General features: G+C 45.4%; 2 protein-coding genes across 6 annotated transcripts; both read left to right on the top strand.

The window, feature by feature from the left end:
- Positions 1-882: 882 nt before the first annotated feature.
- On the top strand, positions 883-11,131 carry LOC135251736 (5'-AMP-activated protein kinase subunit gamma-1-like). Of its 4 annotated transcripts, XM_064329459.1 has the most exons (13): positions 883-1,375; positions 2,518-2,557; positions 3,848-3,954; positions 4,307-4,388; positions 5,589-5,647; positions 6,097-6,142; positions 6,241-6,295; positions 6,522-6,648; positions 6,770-6,935; positions 7,178-7,215; positions 9,129-9,275; positions 9,986-10,160; positions 10,568-11,131. In XM_064329459.1, exons 1-12 carry the CDS (start codon positions 1,358-1,360, stop codon positions 10,100-10,102), a joined length of 1,002 nt encoding a protein of 333 aa, XP_064185529.1. In that variant the 5' UTR covers positions 883-1,357; the 3' UTR covers positions 10,103-10,160; positions 10,568-11,131. The 4 variants fall into 4 exon arrangements, with proteins under 4 accessions (XP_064185529.1, XP_064185527.1, XP_064185528.1 ...); XM_064329457.1 differs by lacking the exons at positions 883-1,375; positions 2,518-2,557 and adding an exon at positions 2,736-2,787; XM_064329458.1 differs by lacking the exons at positions 883-1,375; positions 2,518-2,557 and adding an exon at positions 2,736-2,787 and having other exon boundaries at positions 6,244-6,295.
- Positions 11,132-11,691: 560 nt separating this feature from the next.
- retreg2 (reticulophagy regulator family member 2) lies at positions 11,692-21,464 on the top strand. Of its 2 annotated transcripts, none has more exons than XM_064329451.1 (9): positions 11,692-12,654; positions 12,971-13,074; positions 13,400-13,430; positions 13,882-14,011; positions 14,311-14,395; positions 14,909-15,037; positions 15,703-15,791; positions 16,341-16,476; positions 18,088-21,464. In XM_064329451.1, exons 1-9 carry the CDS (start codon positions 12,404-12,406, stop codon positions 18,876-18,878), a joined length of 1,746 nt encoding a protein of 581 aa, XP_064185521.1. In that variant the 5' UTR covers positions 11,692-12,403; the 3' UTR covers positions 18,879-21,464. The 2 variants fall into 2 exon arrangements, with proteins under 2 accessions (XP_064185521.1, XP_064185522.1); XM_064329452.1 differs by having other exon boundaries at positions 11,718-12,654; positions 18,133-21,464.
- Positions 21,465-22,281: the final 817 nt, after the last annotated feature.

Consider the following 22,281-nt stretch of genomic DNA (forward strand, 5'->3'; position numbering starts at 1 on the left):
TCTTTTAAAAAAAATTTTTTTAAATGGACAACTTAAAATATTAAGGATGTAAGATAACGAGAAAATAACTGAAATGTGAACTTGCTCAGATGCTCAGATATTTACTTAAGAGAATATTGTACAAACCTTTCTTCTTCAGTCATATTCACTTATGACTGATTCTTGGGTTATAAAGCAACAGATGACACATCCCATCGCTCTTTCTTTCCCTTATATGGCATTTTGAGTGTCTGTTAAAACCTGGTGCCCCCCCAGTCTGGGTGCTGGGGTGCTGCCGTGGTCCTCTGGGTACATTACATTACAGGCATACATGTATCCAGAGCCACTTCTCTGGTGTTTAATCTGTTGAACTCTGAATCTGGTGTATCCTTGAGCCATGGGTACATCGCATAACCACAATTGCTACAGTTGAAAATAATTAATATATTACCAGTGTGTGTGTGTGTGTGTGTGGTAGGTATCTTTCTCTCAAAGGAACAACAGTGGGGCCCTATATGATAATCTCATTTACTGCTCTCCTAATGAAGGTTCTTTATGCTTTACACACCATGCTGTCATACACTTCCAGTGTGTCCGGTATGTGAAATATAACTTACAACTGGCAGCTCTCAGAAGGTAAAAAATAGCTCTGTCCTATATTCATTACAGTTTTAATCTATGGGACTTCTTTACAGGAGAGGTGGTGGCTCTCAGGGACTGTTGTGCATGTAAACTGCATGTCAGTTTGCAGCGTTCTTATTTTCCATAACCTTTCTTTCCTGCGTGCAGCATATTATGTACAGTATATCATGTCTATTCGGTGAATTATCTAGGCGACGTGTATCACGAAGCAACATTACTGAGTTATCTGGACGAGTGAAACCCGGAACTTCCCTTTTAACTTCAGTCCATGTTCCAGATTTTGGGGAGGGTTCTGGGTTTTAGCTAGCGAGCCATTATCCGGCTAATTCGGTAATCTTGCTTTGTGACGTAGGCCCGAGTACTAGGGCCTGGCATTGGGTAATGTCAGTGTTGCGTTCGTGGCCTGTGCTCGTCCACGTTAGCCCCAGGCTAATAGCCGCAGCTTTGGAGACCAGCTGCCTGTCCTGCCCTTTTCCCCGTGGCCCAGTGTGCATAGCTGTTGTGTATACAGAGCCCCCTCGCTGCTTATAGCATGTGCTGTCACCCCGCCCCTCCGACTGGGCCAGTCTGCCGGATGCCTGCCCTGCACCGGCCCCTGTGCCCGATTTAGCCCACTCGGCTCTCTGGGACCTGAGCATTAGCTGGCGGCCGCTCGGGAAGGGACGCCGCGGTTGCTAAACTTGCGCTGCGCTGTGCTTTTTTTAAGACCAGCGTCTCCACAGGACCGAACCTGACCATGGAGCCCCTCGCGCAGGTATGGTGTCGAATATGAATGTGTGTGTGACGCACAGAGTGCAAGAGAGCCCGTGTTGGCAGTTAGATTTAAGTGCCTCTGCTGGGGATAAATACAAGCTAAATACCAAAGCCACAGAGTTAGCTTAGAGTGAAACTGAAGTGGAACATATGGTGCACCTTTAAATAAACCAATAAATTACTGTTAAAAGCAAAATGCTTATCTAGTGATATTTGCTTCTGCTTTGTGAATTTTATATTTTTATAAATATTGGAGGAGGGGGCTGAAGACTTCACTCTTTAGTGTGACTTTGAAAGTATGATGAACATTAAACCATAATGAAGTTATTAAGGTTTTTGGCATTAAAAAAAGTCTGTCACTGTATTTAAGCAGATGGACCCCTTGTTTCTCTGTTATTCTGCAATCTTGTCATTACACAGACTCCTCCCACCACTCAGTTCTCCATGTAGGCCTAAGTCCTGGGCCTCACCTAGTGACCAAGGCCAGCTTCAGGCTAGCAAAGCCAGGGCTGACTGAGAGGTGGAGCCTCTTATGCCAAGTTGAGAAGCCCAAGTGTCCTTCCAGTGATAAATGGGGGGATGGGGGGATGGGGGGTGGGGGGTGGGCGTGGGCGTGTCCAGGAAAGGACTGTCAGCACCGGCATCTGAGCGAATGTGTTGACATGGCCCATAATCACTTTTTCAGATGGCTCCCCCGCCTCTTTCCTGTTTCGCCTTGTCCTGGCTCTGGGGTGGCTGCGCTAGGCAACACCGCAAGGCTTGTCTCCGAGTGTGCTCCACCAGTTACAATGTTGCAATGTATTTTATTTATTTTTTATTTTATTTTATTTTTTTTTTTTTTGGTGTGTCAGCTAGACCTGAGGTTTGCATCATATGGTTACCTGCACAAAATCACATTGTGATATCAATGAGCCGTCTGAAGGCGTTGATGCCTTTGAGCTTTTAAAAATGTAATCTTCGGAGTATTGATATATGTAATTATATATTAATAAATTCTGTATGTTTGTATTTACAAATATATATGTAAATACCCGTGTTCAGCAGTTGTCTACGATCATGAAAATGCACTTTTGTACGTCGCTTTGGATAAAAGCGTCTGCTAAATGATGTACTCCCCCCCCCCCCCCCCCCCAACTGTTGCAGGTCTCTGTCCCAAACAAATGCCCAAGAATAAAAAAAGCAGGTAAGCACCATGTTTCACGTCTGTGTTTGCGTACTGGGCACATTCAGTCAACCCTGGCAAGAGTTTGGAACACTGAATATCTTTGGTACACTGCAAGGCTGAATGCTGCAATTTGCTGGGGGTAAAGATGGCTGATTGTAGTTTCCTTTTGATCAAACATTATGTCTGTACTCTAAGATGCTGTAGCATATGCATGAACATTCATATAACGCCAGAGGCAGAAAATGCAGGTAAATATTAAATGAGTTTTTAGTCCCAGTGAGGGACAGTTAGGTGCAAAATGGTCTGTCAGGCAGCCAGCACACAGATGTTGAGTTTGTTAGTGAATTTCTGCTAATGAGACTCTTTGAGGAGGTAAACTGATAAGATTGACAGGCTTGGGATTCTGTTGAACAGGCAGATTAGCTTGGTTTGATTTCTGTTACAGACGGACAGGTTGACTGGGTTTGGTTTTACCACTTGGGGGACCGAATCTGCTGGACCTAACAATTAACATATTAATTAGTTGTCTTAATCATTTCATGTTTTAACCTAAAACTACTTTTTAGATGTAAATCTTTACAATAAAAACAAAAAAAAAATCATTTTTAAAAAGATCTTTTACATGTGACTTTTTAAGTTTGCATAATGCAGATGTGGAGGAAAAAAGGGAGGTATCAAATAAATATTCAATATCCGGGTCATTAAGTCCGCTAGCATGCACAGCGTGCGTTGTTCTGTGTCCAAAAATGGCGGCACACCAACTGCTCAAAGGGGATTTACTAGGACATTCTGGTTTTAAGTTTCACGCAGAGGGGAACGTGACTGTGGGAAAACAATGTACGCTACCATTAGGAGCCAGCAGGACGACAGCGGAGATGGGAAAACGTCCGGTGACTCGGCAAGACCGCGCGGCGCGTAACATTAAAGTAAACGACTCGAAGTTTCACGTCAGTGGTACTGACTGCCCCGACTCGGTCGCAGTCTGGATTGAATCAAAACAGCCAGCCCGGTTAACATGGTCAAGGACAGGAGGGCTAGGAACAGGCCTTCAGCTAGCATTGAATTCCAGGAAGTATTAATATTAATATTTAATAAACAGTGATAAAGTTGGAATGCATGAAGTCCATTATTGCCCCAAGGGGAATTTGTTTACACGAGGATGAGCAAGAAAGTTTCCTGATTAATTTACAGATTAAATTTTTTTTTTTTATGGGTTGACCGCAAAGTCAGTCTAAAGTTTGACTGGGTCTCTGCTCCAGACTGATGGATTGACAGGATGGAGGTTCTCCATTTTGTCCCTCTGTTTAGACCCAGATCTGGACGGCGAAGTCTACATGAACTTCATGAAGAGCCACTGTTGCTACGACACCATTCCCATCAGCTCCAAACTGGTTATCTGTGACACCACACTAAAGGTGAGGCTCCGCCCCCAAAGTATATCTCTGAAAAGCATGTCTCCCTGTTGTCCTGGTCCCTGAACCCAATATACTCTTTAGTTTAAATGAGATCGCCCCACCCAATCCCCCCCGCTCCATCACAGAGACTCTTTGGTCTTCATATGAATTAGTTTTTGAGGCACCTTGAGTGCCCCCTCCCAAAACACACACACACATGTACAAGCACATACATGGTCCTGATTTACAATGCACAACCTCTTTCTTGCACCTGTTCTACCAAGTACCAAGGTCTGTAGCAACTGTTGTCTGTGCGTATCCATTACAAACATCTGTTTGTGAATGTGTGTGTTTGACCCTGGCCCCCCTGCAGGTGAAGAAGGCCTTCTTTGCCTTGCTCGCTAACGGCCTGAGGGCTGCCCCTCTCTGGGACGCCAGACGGCAGTGTTTTGTAGGTAAGAGAACCTAAACAGTGGGTGTCGTTCAACCTTCACCGTTCTGTGGGTTAACCCTGCGCTAGAGTTGGGTTATAGGACGAGGACGGAGTGTAGCACAGTGGGTAAGGAACTGGGCTTGTAACCGAAAGGTCGCAGGTTCGATTCCTGGGTAAGGACACTGCCGTTGTACCCTTGAACAAGGTACGTAACCTGCATTGCTTCAGTATGTATCCAGCTGTATAAATGGATATAATGTAAAATGCTATGTAAAAAAAAAAAAGTTGTGTAAGTCGCTCTGGATAAGAGCGTCTGCTAAATGCCTGTAATGTAATGTAATGTTATAGAGTTGGGTTGCAACCCTCCGTATAGAAACCCCAGCTCTGAATTCCACAGTTAAGCAGTCATGTCACGCACAGAGTTACATCGCGTAAAACGGCTTCGGGAATCCTGAGCACGTAAAATGCTTTTACACAACGGGGCTCTGAAACGAGCACACGTGGGGTTGCGCGCGCGTCTATGTGGAGAAAAAAAAACAAAATGAAAAACATGCAAAATATTCAGTGTGGTGCAATGAAGACCATGTAACTTTGTGTGTGTGTCTGTCTTGTACTTGTTCCAAGTATATGCCTGTGTGCCTGTTTCATAAGCAGGCTTATGCAATGTGAGTGCCTCTCACAAAGTTTGGAGACTCCTCCATTTGACGGGATGTGGACTATTTCTATAAATAAAGCTGTGAAAGGGGTTCCCATGACTCATTAACTTGACCAGCTGAAGGTGCAGGAGGGCCATTAAAAGGCAAAGTTTCCTCCTGCCTGGTTTTCCCCTTTGAGGCACTGAGTGGGTGCCTGTACTGCTCTGGGTGTCTGGGCCCACTGAACAGGGAAAAATGCTTGGTTGGTCTGACAGTCTTTCCCTATTTCTCTCTACAATAATTAACCCTTTCAGTTAAATTCATTGCCATTCAGTTCAGTTCAGTTAAGCAATGCCGTGTGTGCAAGACTGTGTACCACAACATGGGCAAAGAAATGAACAATGAAACCAGATGCAAGTGAAACAGTTAATGCAGTAAGAGCAAAGAAAATGATTTTTTTTTAAAGACAAACGCGTCCTCCCTCATCTCTGACAGATGAGGCAGGAACTGTGGAGGGTTCAGCTTTGCCTTGGTCTTCATTCATTCCTGTGCCTTCTTTCATTCCTGTGCCTTCTTCTGTTTCCCAGGAATGCTAACCATCACCGACTTCATTAACATTCTCCACCGCTACTACAGGTCTCCCATGGTGAGTCGCCTCCTTCCACAGTTCCATTGGGCAACTGCAGCTGTGCCATGCAGTGACCTTTTAGTCACGAACCAGAGAAGCTAGTGGTGATCCTTGCAATAGGTAGCAGTGTAGGGAACCGGGCTTGTAACCGAAAGGTTCGATTCCCAGATAGGACAATGCCGTTGTACCCTGACCCTGAGTGAGGCACTTAACCTGAATTTACTTCAGCACATATCCAGCTGTATGAATGGATACAATGTAAAAAGGAAACTCAAAATGCTAAAGTTGTGTGAGTCATTCTGGATAGAGTTGTTGTGCAGCCCTGCTGTATAGTAAGTGCCTAATGATTTTGTTGTATGTTTACTGTTACATACAGAAGGCATCAGCGGTGAAACTGTCAGTTGAGCTGCATTCTCTTATGACATGATTACATGCACATTTATTTTTTTTCTGAATATGAATCACAGGTGCAGATCTATGGACTGGAAGAGCACAAGATTGAGACTTGGAGAGGTGACCCACAGCTCAGCATGAATAAGCAGATGAGCTTGATTTCAAACGGGACCGTGGAAACGATCTGATTGGCCTGTGTGTCTTTTCTCCTGCTCCAGCAGTGTACCTGCGGTACTCCTTTGACTCTTTGATCAGCATCACCCCTGAAGCCAGGTAAGCCAGCACCAGCCACACTGCTGCATTATGGGAAATAACGTTATCTTCTGTCTGCTCCTGAAATGATTGACGATGCCAAGGGTGATTTTGGAGGGTCCCTTTTTAAAAAGTCAGTCTGAATATATGTATTTTTTTTTAAATTAGTAAGCGATAAATAATATTCCACTAAAATACAAAGAGGTCAAAGTTCAGAATGACAGCAGGACCAATCTCTGCCCTGCAGCTTGTTCGATGCCATCTATGCTCTGCTGAAATACAAGATCCACAGGCTTCCGGTGATCGACCCGGAGTCGGGAAACGTGCTGCACATAATGACACACAAGCGTATCCTCAAGTTCCTGCACCTCTTTGTGAGACCCTCTGGCTTTCAACATCTCGAAAATGACCTCCTGTGTTTGTATGTTATTATTCTTTAATATGCTGTGTTGTTGGCGTTCTGGGTGTAACGCTTCTACGTTTGTTCTCCCCCAGGGCTCAGCGATCCCAAAGCCGCGCTTCTTGCAGAAGAAAATTGGGGACGTCGGCATCGGGACGTTCAAGAACATCGCCATGGTCCAGGAGACCGCCACGCTTTACGACGCCCTGTCCATTTTCGTTGAGCGACGCGTGTCTGCACTGCCTGTGGTCAATAAGGAAGGTGAGTTTACTGGTAGGCCGTGAAGAACTGCTCCCATCCCTGCAAGATTGACCTTCCATTTTGTTTTCGTTTTTTTTTTTTTTTTCTTTTTTTTTCAAAAATGCCTGAAATATTTGTCAGGAAATACAATTTGGAGAAATAGGGAAGCATGGTCGTATTTGTCTCCACGTGAATGGGATGCTGTGTTGGAGACACAGGGCACATCTCATTCCTCTGATTCAGTTTGTTGGTTTCACTTACAGGGAAGGTGGTCGGCCTCTACGCCAGATTTGATGTGATTGTACGTACTGCTGATCTCCTCATAGGAGCCTACTGTCTGTGGCTGGGACTTCATTTCCACCAGTCCTTCCCTGTTTCATGCACAGATGCAGTGTCAGACAAATAGTTCTGGGGAAAAAAAACAGCATTGGGGAAAGTATTGTCATATACCAACAGTTTATGCATATTAGAATCAAATGGAAATGGAGTAATTTTTTTCAATAATATCCAACCATAATAAATGCCTTAACATGCTCATTTGTGAGGCCATCACAATCTTGGGGAACTGTATTGTGGCCTCCCATGGCCTCCTGTTTCATTGGGGGTATAAAAATGAGGTAACGCACATGTAAAATCAATGTGTCATCCATCACCATGGGAAATCCAAAGAACTCTCAGAAGAAACAAGACTAAGGATTCTTGACCTTCACAAGTCAGGAGACATTACAGATGAATAACATAAAAAACTGAAAATAGCACTTTCCACCATTAGGTCATTAGTTAAGTAGTTTAAAACCACTGGAACAGTGATAAACCTGCAAGTGGTAAACAGTGGTAAAAGTGCATCTTCTCTCCACTCACAGTGACACAGGTGGATTAGGAGGCAAAGAAAAATATGTGGGCGCAGTTGGAGATCTACAAAGCTTGATTGCATTGTGGAGACACAGAGTTTCCAAATCTACCTAGTCCACCTCAGTGCCACAAAGCTTTTTTGGAAGGGTTGCCAATAAAGGGGAACTGGAACTGGAAGTGTTACGGTTAGAGGAGACCAAAATTGAACTTTCTGACCACACACACCAGCAGTGGATTTGTTGTCAGAAGAAGGATTCCTATGCTGCAAAGAACACCATACCTGTGGAGGAATATGGAGGTGGATCTTTGATGCTGTGGGGTTGTTTTTCCTCTACTGGTCCCTGGGCTCTTGTTAAGGTTACTGGAATAATGAACTGAAGCAAAGACAGACATATTTTGGCCAAAACCACGGGTTCAGGCTGCGAAAGGAAGTGGTTGGCCATCTCCATCTCTAGGCTTAAACCACATCGAAAAAGTATTGCTTGATTTGAAATGGCAAACACAGGAACAGACCCACCCCCAGTATATGTTCACCAATCCCATAAGCCTGTAGACATACAACTCTATCATGTTATTTTTTGCAAAGGGATGTTACTGAAAACAGGATTGTGAATATTTGTGGCACTTTTTGAAAAATGTATACTCTTATTTGACCAAGTAGGTCAACTGAGAACTTGTTTCTTTTTTTGTAGTGATCACCTGGGGAATAAAAGTGGGCAGGAATGATGTAAGGGATTCTGTAGCCAATCAAATATAGGGGGTGATAAATTGGCAAGATGTAAACAGCCAGTTTTTGTGGGAATTTTCCCATGGCATTGGGCTTAACACCCGTATTTTTGCCATGGGATGTTGAATGACCACAGTCAGTCAGGGCCTTTGTTTAACATCTCACCCAAAGGAGCCACCTTCTGCAGCAACTCCCATCTCCCATTCAAGTACTAACCAAGCCCATGATTGTTTAGCTTCAGCAGTTAGCCCTGAGAAGCGTACAGGGTGGTATGGCTGCTTAGCTTCAGCAGTTAGCCCTTAGAAGGGTACAGGGTGGTATGGCTGCTTAGTTTCAGCAGCTTGACATGAGAAAGCTACAGGGTATGGCTGTTGGTCAAACTTATTTTTGTCCATTGGATAATTAATAAATGTAACTCTGTACTTTATTCAATTATATTTTCTATTATTCTATAATTAAGTGTGTTAATATTTATCATTTTGGGAGATACTGTGTGTGTTTGTATATAAAGTGTAAATGAATATAAAATAAAACATTCAAAATGTATTCTTTTTTTTTTGCCAATATGCTGCTGAAAAGGTGTCTGCAGTTATGAATATTATTATATTCCCCCCCCCCCCTTTTTTTTGTCGCAGAATCTGGCAGCCCAGAAGAGCTATAACAACCTGGACATTACCATGCGGGAGGCGCTGCGGGGGAGGGTGTGCTATGTGGAGGGCGTGATCAAGTGCTACCCCCACGAGACCCTGGAGGTTGTGATCGACCGTATCGTGGAAGCGAAGGTAATGCCAGGATGTCTCTTCGTACAGGACGGCTGGTCTGGGATCAGTTTTTACTCGTAGTCTCGTAAAGGGCAGGGTTACGGTGTTCAAAGGGGAAACCTGATCTGAGACCAGCGCTTCTGCTCTGAGACACATCATGGACACGTGACCAAATCTGTGTGACAAGATCTAAAGGTCTCCCCCCAGAAATCTTCATTTCAAACTCAACCCGAGCCAATTCAATGAATTTATAACTTACTGTTTTTTTTTTTAATGGGAAGTTTTAGTTTAGTATATTTGATAATAAAGGTAAGAAAATAACAAGATTAAATCTTAGCATAAAAGTTAAGGATAGCAAAATAAAATATGCTGATTACTGATGCTTTTAATGTGCAGCAGCAAATGAATCAGTGATGATTACACTTCATGTAATTTGACTCATTTTTTGTCTCGTAAATGACGTGTTTCTGGAGAAGAACTACATTTTGAAGGCCTTATCTTTCGTTGATTTTTCCCTGTGAATGTGTTGAAGTTAAATATGTATGTGCTGCATTCCCCGAGTTTATATGACTCATTAACAAATTCTCTACTTCATAGCACATGGTAAGATTTTGGTGGTTTTTGTGTTCATCCTGGGTAACGTTTATGCAGCTCTATCTTCTGTCAGTCTTCTCTGTCCGTCCATGGCGGGCACCGTTGCTGTTCTGACCGCAGCTGCACCTCTCCCTCAGGTTCACCGCCTTGTGATGGTGGACAAGGAGGATGTAGTGAAGGGCATTGTCTCCCTCTCTGACCTACTGCAGGCCATGGTTTTGACCCCCGCAGGTATCGACGCCCTTTTTTCTTAGCACCTGGGGGGGTCGTCCATCCGCCCTCAACACCTGACAGCCTTTCCCCCCAGCCAAGGTAGGCACCCTACCCTCGTCTCCTCGGCCTGCTACTTAACACTCTAATGTGTGACATCACAAATACGTGACTGGAATGTTCTGAACTGAACATTCCAATGCCGATGTAACAATCACTACTGGTGACTGAAAGCAATGGAGTTTGAGAACACTGACTTTTTGAATTTTGAAAAAACAAAAAAACATTCCAAAAAAAGAGCCAAACTGTTGGGAAAGCACCAAATTGTCCAGAATGTGATTGCATGCTTTAGCACTGGAACTAGAACTTTTTTTCACTGGAACTAAGGGGCCTAGCCTAAACAATGAAAAACAGCCCCAGACCAAGGGGAGTACAGATACTTTTGGTCATATAGTGCATCAGGATGTCCAATGAATGGTAATCATAATTTTTTACATTATTTTTTTCAGAGATATAAAGACTGAAATGGAAAGAAAACAGTGGATAGTGGAAGAAGAAAGGATTTGTACATATTTGAATTCTTAAATGTAACAGTCAATATGACTGTGTCTTTGAAATCCTGTACTAAAACTTTAAGGCAATGTATTTTGTCTCCATGCAAATACTAATACTTTTTTATATTTGACTTTTTGTAAACTGATGTCTGGCTGTTTATTTATGATTTTTTTAATCTTATTAAATCAAATTTTATATGATGTGTTCCAGTGAGTAACTGGACACGGTAAGCTGAACTAGTGATTTGGCACATACGATAATTGAAAACATCACTTAGCTATTTTGAAATAATATCATTGCCTGATTGCTCTGTTTCATGTGAGGAGTAGTACTAACCACAGTCATTATCATACGTAATTATATCCAACAAATAGCAGATTTGGGCGGGTGAAACGGACTCTATCTCTACAAAATGTTCAATAGACAAGAGCCCATTGGAGAGTCTTAAACCATATACTGTACCGGTGTTGTAAACAATTGCATTTTCCCAAGATCCACAATACAGAAAGCTACATGATCTCTCCCGGTCACTGAGTGGTTTCTACATTGGATCCTTCTGGATAATTGCATTACAGTATCTTCTAATCCGGGGATTAAAACGTCACTTGTTCAAATATTTAGTGTGGAGATTCTGGCGTTCACATGCCTGCAGTATTTTGCACTGTCATCTTCAGCAGCATCATCATCATAGGATTCCCCCCCCCCCCCGTTGTCAGTCTTGTTTTAGCACAGCGCTTTTATTATCTTGATCCTATAATCCTCCACACTCCCCCATCAATCAGCCTCCAGAGCTAGGAAAATATCCTGATCGCTGGACTTTGTTTTCCATATTAATTTAAGATACTTGTACAGAATTATTTCCTCGAGTAAACTTAATTCAATGCCTATCTTATTTTACTTGAACAATCTTTAAAGTGAATTAGCGCGTAATTAATTTAATTTATTTTCATTCAGTTGTTCATAAACTAATGTCAGACAATGCAATAAAATGATAACATTAGCATGTTGTTGCCGTTAAACCAGTCATAGCACGGTATATTATCGTAGACTGGTGTAGAGAACAACTGTTCTCTGAACCGGTAACAATGCAGCTTAAGCTCATATTTATCACCCGAGGGGTTAAAGATTTGTGTGGGAATCCCCGCAGTTAAAGACGAGCTCCAGAGGCGGTGAGAAACGAGGCGGTAACCATTCCTATTCAGAGTTTCGAAGCTTGCATCATGCCCGGAACTGCCAGATTATATTAAACAACCACTTGTAAAAAGAGATAAGTGTAACGTTACACAATCACAATTTTAATGCAACAAAATCTAGTGGGAGGTCAACAAATTTTGTTTGACGCTGCCCATGCAGCTAGACTAGTAGGATTGTGCAGTGGATACACCAGTGAATGCTCCTCTCCAACAGATTTGCTGAAGCAAGAATAGAGACTAGCTGGCTGGCTACGCGATGCGAGAATGGTGTTAGCCTACACCGCTTTACGGGAAGAAAATAAATTCACCATTCAAGTATGTTACAACGGCAGAAGCAGTAATACTAATTAAAACTGTAGATCTAGTGTTTTTTTCGCTACACAATCAGCCCAGTGGATATCGAAATAGGATAGCTAACCAGCTAACATTAGCTCCGGTTGCTAAAGTGATTAGAGTAGCTATCAGCCTTTGAGGCGTAAACAGAAACCCGTGACAGGAAGAGCCCGTAATATCTGCTCTTGCTGCTGTCGGAGCTTCCATCGACCCTCCCAACTGAACCCCGTGATCAACAAAACAGCACAACAGAGTGGAGGAAAAATGGCGAGCGGGGAGGAGGCTGGACACCGCTCTGTTTCCTCCTCTTCGGTGGGCCTGGAGTCACTGTTCCCAGGCGAGGAAGGCGAAGAAGCTGGCGTGGAAGGGAGCCCGGAGCTCGTACAACTGCGAGAGCGACTTCAGGGTTGGCTGTCACCATACGAGCCCGTAATGTTGTGGATGCAGCGGCTGCTGGTGTGGGAGAGGCCGCTGCACAGCATCTTCGTTGCATTTACCCTGAACACCGCTTTCTGGTAAATCGTCAATATTTATTACGTGAATTGGAATGACAGGGTGATTAACAAAGCATTACACCATACGTTAATACATGACCTAGTGTAACTAGCGGAATGATCGGTGAGTAAGAACACATCATTAAAAGCTAACGTTAGCTAAGCCTACTAGCGAGCTACTTCTTCGAAGAACTGGTAGCGTTAGCTAGCTTGCGAACAAGGATTATTATTGTGAAAGGCGTGTCACTGTCTCAGTTTGGTAGCTCCCAAACTGTACAAGAAATGAATTAAAAATGTAGTCGGAGCGATTGTTGACATTTAATCGTTTTTGCTCTAGGCTTCTGTCGTCCACGTCCGTGCGACCTGTTTTTCTCCTGAGTATGGCTCTTCTTGGACTAGTGCTTCTGGACAGGTGGAAGCATAAATTGCCCAATCTCACAGGTGGGTGTGATAACACCAGTCCTGGTTGTGCCAAATTCATCTGCATTCCAGTTCACCTTAGTAACGTGGTTCGTTTTATTGCCCGGTCCCATAAACCTGTGGCAAACATTTTATTTTTGCAGCATAAGGGTTCGAAAATTCAAAGTTTAAGAAGACGTCATACCGTTTCCTTAGCGATATGACTGAATCCCAGTCAGTGAATTAGAATGTAAGCAATCCTGTTCCAGATCTCCGACAATAGGATTAAAAACGCCAGAAACATAATTATGAATCTTTCTCTTTCTTACCCTCTCTGTCCCATTGATCTGTGTACCTGGAAATACAGCCCAGTTTCCAGAGGCACCCGTCAGTCAAAGGTACCACATCTGCCGAATTTACCCTTGCCTGAAAGCAGCTGTTATTTCTAGCAGTTTATATTTGTGCCAGAATTTACTCTGTGTGATGGATTTATGAATCTGGATCTGAAGACTGCATATTAAAGCATTGTTTTGGGAACCAAGTTTGTGACATTCAGTAAGATTCCTGAAGTGTATAACCGTGAATACAAATACAGTAAACAATTTGCGTAGTTCTCAAGTCGTTCTAATTGTGGACTGACATGGAAATCAGAACACGACAGTTGCAAGTGTGAATTAGAACGCTTAACAATTAAAAATGAATGTAAACAGCATTTTCGTTGTTTTTGGGTCTGGGCATGTTTATTTTTTTATGAGTGAGGATTTGTTTGATTTTTTTTTTTTTTTCCATCCGTTTCGCACTAAATGTGACTGTTCTTATGTCCTGCTTCTGTGCGTGCGTCTAACCCAGGGAGAGCGTGACGGTGCAGCCCCGGCTCCTCAGTGTTCCGGAACTCAGCCACCACCTGGCGGAGAGCTACCTCACCTGCAGCTTGTACCTCCAGGAGGCGCTGCAGTACAAACGGCTGAACCACGGCAAGGTGAGCGGCTTCTGTTATGAGTCGGGAAAATGTGCTTTACTGTCCAATTGTACTTTATTAATGTTAACGTCAGGGAGTTTTGGCTTTAGATATAGACTAAAGAAGCTCATTTTTTTTGCGCGTTAATGTAAAATATGGAACTCTGCCGAATGTGGGTGGTCCCCGCCCTGTACGTTTTCCCGTTTAATTTTAATGAAAGGAGTACGGAATATTTAGTGGGTAGATGTGTTTGCAAAGCGTTTTTATGTAATGAAAAATGCGGCCCATTAATGACATCATCTTCCTCCTCTTTCGGCTAGTTCTGTGTGGTGGTGTGTGCAGGCTGCGTGGTTCTGGCTGTTGTGGGGCATTACGTACCAGGAGTTATGATTTCCTACATCATACGTAAGTGTAAATGCATGGTCATCTATATAAATGAGTAGTATGTGTAATGGTAATAAATTCGAACAGAATTCAAATTTCTTTAGTACGCCTTTCCTCATGCGTTTAGTGGAGTACAGTTTGCGTGGCTGTGGAGACTGTAGTATGGCTGTAGTTTTATAAAGGGACTAGGTTAAAGCTAATGAACCCATTTGCATATTTCTAGAACAACATTTTTGCTTTAGCATGTACCAGGATGCACAAATGGATAATATGAATGTATGACATGTATATCAGTATTTAATCTTTGATAGGGTCAGAGAAGCGAACTGGTAATTCTACATATATAATGGAAAAAGCTATATGAATAATACATAAATAAAAATGTATGGCTGTATTTTTGTTGACTGTACGAATAAAGTGCCATTTTATAGCGGCACTGTACAGCAGCTCCTCGTGTTATTTGGCTGGGCGCACCTGTAGCCTGAGCGGTGTGCAGGGTAAGCAGTAAGCGGGCTTTGGTGTCCCCTCCCTCAGTGCTGAGCGTGCTGGTTTGGCCCCTGGTGGTCTACCACGAGCTGATCCAAAAAATGTACACGGGGCTGGAGCCCATCCTGATGAAACTGGACTACAGCATGAAGGGGGACACGCAGCCACACAAGAAGAGTGAGTGCAGCGCTCTCTCTCTCAGGGGGGTCGGCCTGTCTGGAGTAGTGTTTCAGTGCATGCTAACCGTGCTAGCCAGCACTGGAGCGCCACGGGGACTGGCTGTGCTGTAACTGAGTGTGTCTCCCGCGTGTGCTTGTCTGTGGCTGTCTTGCGTGTTTGCGCGTGTGTGTGTGTGTGTGTGTGTGTGCACGTGCGGCTGTGCTGTAACTGAGTGTGTCTCTCGCGTTTGCGTGTCTGTGGCTGCCTCGCGTGTGTGTGTGTGTGTATGTGTGTGCGTGTGCGTGCGGCTGTGCTGTAACTGAATGTGTCTCTCGCGTGTGCGTGTCTGTCTCGCGCGCGCGTGTGTGCGCGCGTGTGTGTGTGCGTGTGCGTGCGTGTGTGCACGCGTGTGGCTGTGCTGTAACTGAATGTGTCTCTCGCGTGTGCGTGTCTGTCTCGCGCGCGCGTGCGCGTGTGTGTGTGTGTGTGTGTGCGCGCGCGTGTGGCTGTGCTGTAACTGAGCGTGTCTCCCGTGTGCGTGTAACTGAGCGTGTCTCCCGTGTGCGTGTAACTGAGCGTGTCTCCCGTGTGCGTGTAACTGAGCGTGTCTCCCGTGTGCGTGTAACTGAGCGTCTCTCCCGTGTGCGTGTAACTGAGCGTGTCTCCCGTGTGCGTGTGCGCAGAGGTGAAGAAGGAGTCGGAGGACGGGGCCGAGCCGCTGGTGGAGACGGGGAGCGAGAGTGAAGAGGAGCTGTCCTGCTTCGCCCCCACGGTCAGAGTCTTTCACTTTACCGCCGTGGGTCAGCGGGTCCAAACGTGGCTGTGTGTGTGTTTGTGTATGTGTGCATGCATGCGTGTGTGTGCGCACATACTTACACTGTCCCAGTACTCCAAAAAAATGGGAGGGGAAAAGGTGGAGGTTGCATTTTGAAATAAAATTTATTAATTAAAAAAAAAAAATGGAATTAACATTCATAGTGTGTCATGTGACAACACTCATCTTAAAAAATAAATAAATAAATAAATAAAGAGTCAGCTGGTGTTCAGTAGAGCAGCTGAAATTCCAGAGGAAGCAGTATACAGAGTTAAACTGCAGTCAAGTTACTGATTGATGTAACCCGTTCAGTCATGCCCACGGCATTCTTCAGACACCACAAGACTCGTTACCACGGTAGCAGAGAGCGTTGGATCACTGAGCCCCGGCTCGACGCGGGGGGTTGTGGACGGTCGTAAGATGGCCGATCTTATTAAGGGGCAGCATGCCGTTGATCAGCGGGGGGGGAGATCAGCTGCTGACCGAGTCTGTCCTCCCGTCGGTCAGGTGGACGTTAAGACCACCGCCCTGGCCATGGCCATCACCGACTCGGAGCTCTCGGACGAGGAGGCGTCCATCTTGGAGAGCGGCGGGTTCTCCGTGTCCAGAGCCACGACCCCGCAGCTCACCGACGTCTCTGAAGGTACCGCAGTGCACAAAGGCCTTCCTTAAAACGTAGCATACAGTTATTATCCCTCTGCATGGGCACAAAGGCCTTCCCTAAAACGTAGCATACAGTTATTATCCCTCTGCATGGGCACAAAGACCTTCCCTAAAACGTAGCATACGGTTATTATCCCTCTGCATGGGCACAAAGGCCTTCCTTAAAACGTAGCATACAGTTATTATCCCTCTGCATGGGCACAAAGGCCTTCCTTAAAACATAGCATACAGTTATTATCCCTCTGCATGGGCACAAAGGCCTTCCTTAAAACGTAGCATACAGTTATTATCCCTCTGCATGGGCACAAAGGCCTTCCCTAAAATGTAGCATACAGTTATTATCCCTCTGCATGGGTACAAAGGCCTTCCTTAAAATGTAGCATACAGTTATTATCCCTCTGCATGGGCACAAATGCGCCTTGAAACGTAGCATACAGTTATTATCCCTCTGCATGGGCACAAGGGCCTTCCCTAAAACGTAGCATACAGTTATTATCCCTCTGAATGGGCACAAAGGCCTTCCTTAAAACGTAGCATACAGTTATTATCCCTCCTCATGGGCACAAAGGCCTTCCCTAAAACGTAGCATACAGTTATTATCCCTCTGCATGGGCACAAAGGCCTTCCTTAAAACGTAGCATACAGTTATTATCCCTCTGCATGGGCACAAAGGCCTTCCTTAAAACGTAGCATACAGTTATTATCCCTCCTCATGGGCACAAAGGCCTTCCTTAAAACGTAGCATACAGTTATTATCCCTCTGCATGGGCACAAAGGCCTTCCTTAAAACGTAGCATACAGTTATTATCCCTCTGCATGGGCACAAAGGCCTTCCCTAAAACGTAGCATACAGTTATTGTCCCTCCTCATGGGTACAAAGGCCTTCCTTAAAACGTAGCATACAGTTATTATTCCTCTGCATGGGTACAAAGGCCTTCCTTAAAACGTAGCATACAGTTATTATTCCTCTGCATGGGCACAAAGGCCTTCCTTAAAACGTAGCCTACAGTTATTATCCCTCCTCATGGGTACAAGGGCTTTCCTTAAAACGTACCATACGGTTATTATCCCTCTGCATGGGCACAAAGGCCTTCCCTAAAACGTAGCATACAGTTATTATCCCTCTGCATGGGCACAAAGGCCTTCCCTAAAACGTAGCATACAGTTATTATCCCTCTGCCTGTAAATTGTAAACGTAGTGATATATACAATACACTATAGTGTTATGTAATGATACATGTACATGCAGTATATAGTATTATTGTGTAATGTAAAGCATGGCTACACACACAGCTGTATCAGTGCTGACCCTGTATTAGGGATAGATGATGTGGTTAAAGATGCATCTGTGTCAGTGGGGTCTTAGTCCAGGTTGTGTCTGTGAGTGCGTTCTCTGGCTGTGGGGTCTTAGTCCAGGTTGTGTCTGTGAGTGCGTTCTCTGGCTGTGGGGTCTTAGTCCAGGTCGTGTCTGTGAGTGTGTTCTCTGGCTGTGGGGTCTTAGTCCAGGTCGTGTCTGTGAGTGCGTTCTCTGGCTGTGGGGTCTTAGTCCAGGTCATGTCTGTGAGTGCGTTCTCTGGCTGTGGGGTCTTAGTCCAGGTCGTGTCTGTGAGTGCGTTCTCTGGCTGTGACGCTGCAGATCTGGACGTGCAGAGCGTGCACAGTGAGCATGAGGAGGCCTTCTCCAGTGACCTGCCGGAGTTCCCGTCCGTGGAGGAGTTCTCCATCGAGCAGAACCTGCTCCAGTTCCCCCTGCGGTCGGCCGCCCCGGACCGGGGCGAGGGGGCCGCCGCTGACCCCCCCGGGCCGGAGCCCCAGAGCCCCGCCAGCCTGCTGATCCAGCACCTGGCGTCCCCGCTCCACTTCGTCAACTCGCACTTCAACGGGCACGGCCGGCAGGCGGGCGGGGCCGAGGCGGGCCGGCAGGCCGGGGGGGCGGGCCGGCAGGCGGGGGGGGCGACGGGCCCCAGCCCCGCCCTGGAGGCCCTGAGCGAGGAGATGGTGAGCACGGCCATCTCCAGCGTGGTGCGCAGCACGCTCTCCGCCCTGCTGCGCTCCAGCGAGGCCAGCGAGGGTCCCGCCATCGCCGAGTTCCTGCCGGACGAGACCCCGCCGGCCCCCGAGTCCGAGCCCGAACCCGCACCCCAACCCGAGGACCCCGCCGCCGAGAGGGCCGAGAGGGACCAGACCGCGGACACGCCCACCGACACGCCCACTCCCGCCGACACGCCCACCCCCGCCGAGGAGGAGGACTTCGAGCTGCTGGACCAAAGTGAACTGGAGCTGATGGACAGGGAGCTGGGCCTGAGCTCTGAGGGACAGGAAACTGCTGTAGCCCCGCCCACGCAGATAGCCCCTCCCACCCAGCACCCCGAGGAGTCCTAGCTTCCTCACTGCTTGTAGTTTCGTTTATTTATAGTAATATATATAAATATATACACACACACACACACACACACACACACACACATACATACATTTGCACGCACTGGTATACCCTTTCTTCTGCCGTAGGTCAGATTGCGTACTGGGGGGGGGGTGGAGGGGGTGTGGCTATGGCTGAGTAATGCCCATGTCACCTATGTCCAGAACCGGCCCTGAAGACACACACACACACACGCGCATGCGCGCGCACACACACACACACACGCATGCACACAAACACTCACACAAACACACCAAAAATTTACCAACATACTCCCTTGATGTGGTTTTTCTTTTTGATGAGTTTTAAGTTTACTACTGTGGGTTTGTCTCTTTCCTTTTTGTTTTTTGATTGGGGAGGGAAAACAAAATTTGACCATCTACTCACCGAATAGCCGCACACTGACAGTTGACTTCGAATCCGGGGCTTGATGGAAGCTCGCGATAGGCCAGACCTGATCTTCCAGTTGAAAGCGCAGGCCACGAACTGCAAGTCATGGGCAGGTTTCAGTCGTACCGGTCCCAGCTACGTCATAGTTTGGGCCAACCCAAAAGTAGGATAACTGTTGATGCATAAATGAAGGAAGACATTTTGTTATGACAACAGCACTGATGGTATTATATATATATTTTTAACATGCCTATAGTTTGACATAAAAATTGAAATGAAATATTGGAAGTTGTATGTATAGACTAGGTCAGTATTTATCCTATAGCCCTTTGAGCGGTGCGTGTATATAGTGTACAGTTCAGGGTTTGGGGTTGTTGCATTTTGAGGAGTAGAAGTGTTGGAAGACAGACTCCTGTTTTGAGATGACACACATTTTTTATGGGATGTTCAGCCAGATCCGTTGAAACCAAATGCTTTGCAGATCGGATCATGATTTAGCTGGCCAGCTTTTAAAGCAGGAAATTGCACTACTTGGAATAAATGCCCTGGGTGTTTTGGTGATTATCGGAACGGGCTTCTGAGAACTGACAGAGCAGCAGCAGATCCCTAATTTGTGTGGACTTTGGATTGTCCCTTATCGGGTGGCGCAGTTGGTCTTTTTCATTATATTTATGCATTATGGTCCTCTGGAAAAAGCCAGCAGTTTCTGTTAAACTGAAACCAAGAGCAGTCCGGTTGTGACGGCCTCGTGTGTGCATAAGAACCTGATGTTGGGTAAATATTTGGCAGGTTCTCGTCACGTCTGACTACTCGGTATTCCTGAGTCAGAAGAGCCACTGGCTGTTTGCAAAGCATCTAGTTTGGAGATCAGTGTGGAGCGTGCACACAAATAAACTGAGGTGATCGTTCACACTAAACAGGAAATGGGGGGGGGGGGAGAGGGGGAGGGGGGGAGCGGGGGAGTTCATTGGAACCTCATTTGACCCAAACTGACGCCTATCCCTCTCGATTTGTCTTGGTTTTCTGGTACTGTAGTAAAAAGAAAAAAAAAAAAGAAGGGAACAATAAAATAGTTTGCAGTGATTTGTCATGGAAAATGAAAGGTTGTTTCTTTTTAAAAGAATATTTGCTGTTAAGCCGTCCTGCAATCTGATGTTACCTATTCCGTCACAATAAATGCCAAGACGAGTTTGAAGCGGATATGAAATGGTGAACTGGAGTAATAATTGTCACAAACGTGTGTCTTAGAGCCAGGGATATTGAGAATGTGCAGAGGTACCCATTTGCATGTCCTTCCAGACGTTTGAAATGAAGTTGCAGAAGAGGAAATCCGGTGGTGCGTGCAGGTGGGGGAACGTGCTTTCTGAATATCAGGGCTGCACTGTACTGCAGGGTGTCCCGGCCAGGCTTTGAAACTGCATTTTGGAACGGTCGAATTAATCGGTTAAATGACTTGTACGTAAATAATGTATCTTACTTGTACAGTGCATCGCAGCTCTATACTGTTCCTTTGGTAGATTAAGAAAGCTGTTGCTTTCAAACAGCCGTCCAGGACAAGGGTTGGACTCCTTTTGTGATCTGTCTTTTAGATTTCCTTTTTTTTTTTTTTTTTTTTTTAAGACTGTAGCAGCACATGTACTTTGTGAATTAGACCTCTACTTTTTATGTACAAGGGCGTTTACTGCCCCCGTTGACCTTCTGAAACACACGCCTCAAATGACAATGCGCACCAAGCGAATGCGAGTAAATGTAACATCTGTTAACGAAACAGACCAACGCAGACCAAATTGTGTCCAGAAATGTGCATGGTTTGCAACTCGATTAGAATCAAAATTGGGTTTGGTCAAAAAAAAATGCTTGCTTGCATCCAATCTGCGGCTTGAACAAGCCATGTTAAACAATCTTGAAATGGTCTTGGATGCTGTAGTATCTTCCAGATGTACTAACGTGGAATGAGGTGTCTGTATTATTGGGTTGTATTAATCTTAAAGAACTGAATTGTTTTCCCCCTAACAATGTAATCTAATTAATTATACAATGTGTCTAAAAGGTCAGATTTAAAAAGTTATTTAAAGTCCTTTTGATACTTATGTATTGTAGAAATGTGCTTGTTTGCTTTTTCTGCTTCCTAATATATAAAAAGCACTTAAACCAGATTTTTGCTGAATGGAAAATCGATATCTGTGATAAATATATATTTTTTCATTTCTCTTGCCTGTTCTGAGAATGACAAATATGGCTTCCTACCCATCTGGTTATTCACGCCAAATACCCACCGGGTGAGTGGATGCATGCACAGTGAAAAGCTCAGTGTTAATTCAACTCTTAACAGAGTACATATGGGTCCAAGGATGGGTTATATGGGTCCAAGGATGGGTTATATGCGTCCAGGATGGGTTGTATGGGTCCAAGGATGTGTTATGTGGGTCCAGGATGGGTTGTATGGGTCCAAGGATGGGTTATATGGGTCCAGGATGGGTTGTATGGGTCCAAGGATGGGTTATATGGGTCCAGTATGGGTTATATGGGTCCAGGATGGGTTTAATGGGTCCAAGGGTGGGTTACGGTCGGTCACTGTCCCCTAAATAGTGTCCATTCACCTCGGCTGAATCACCACACCCAATCGTGAAGGCCTACTTCTGACATTCCGTTCCTGCTAATTCTGCACAGGCCCGACTACATGAATAATTCTGGGCTCACACAGCTGGTGTATGACCCTGGAGATTTAACGTGTGGTCGGGGGCGGGGGGGGAATTCCTCAGGAAGTCTGCCAGTCAGTGCAGCACGCGTTCCGGAGTCTGCCCCAGCACCCGAGGGCGAGCGCACTGGTGACTGTAGACACAGTCACAGCTCTCCCTCTGTCCCTCCTCACTGCATCCCGAACCTCAATCCCCACCCCCTCTGCATAATAATAACCTTTCACACACTGTCCTTTTTCCAGAACCCCCACCGTCTTGTCGACACAAAGCACTG

Source organism: Anguilla rostrata, chromosome 3 (genome assembly GCF_018555375.3).
Source record: "Anguilla rostrata isolate EN2019 chromosome 3, ASM1855537v3, whole genome shotgun sequence".
NCBI classification, from domain to species: domain Eukaryota; kingdom Metazoa; phylum Chordata; class Actinopteri; order Anguilliformes; family Anguillidae; genus Anguilla; species Anguilla rostrata.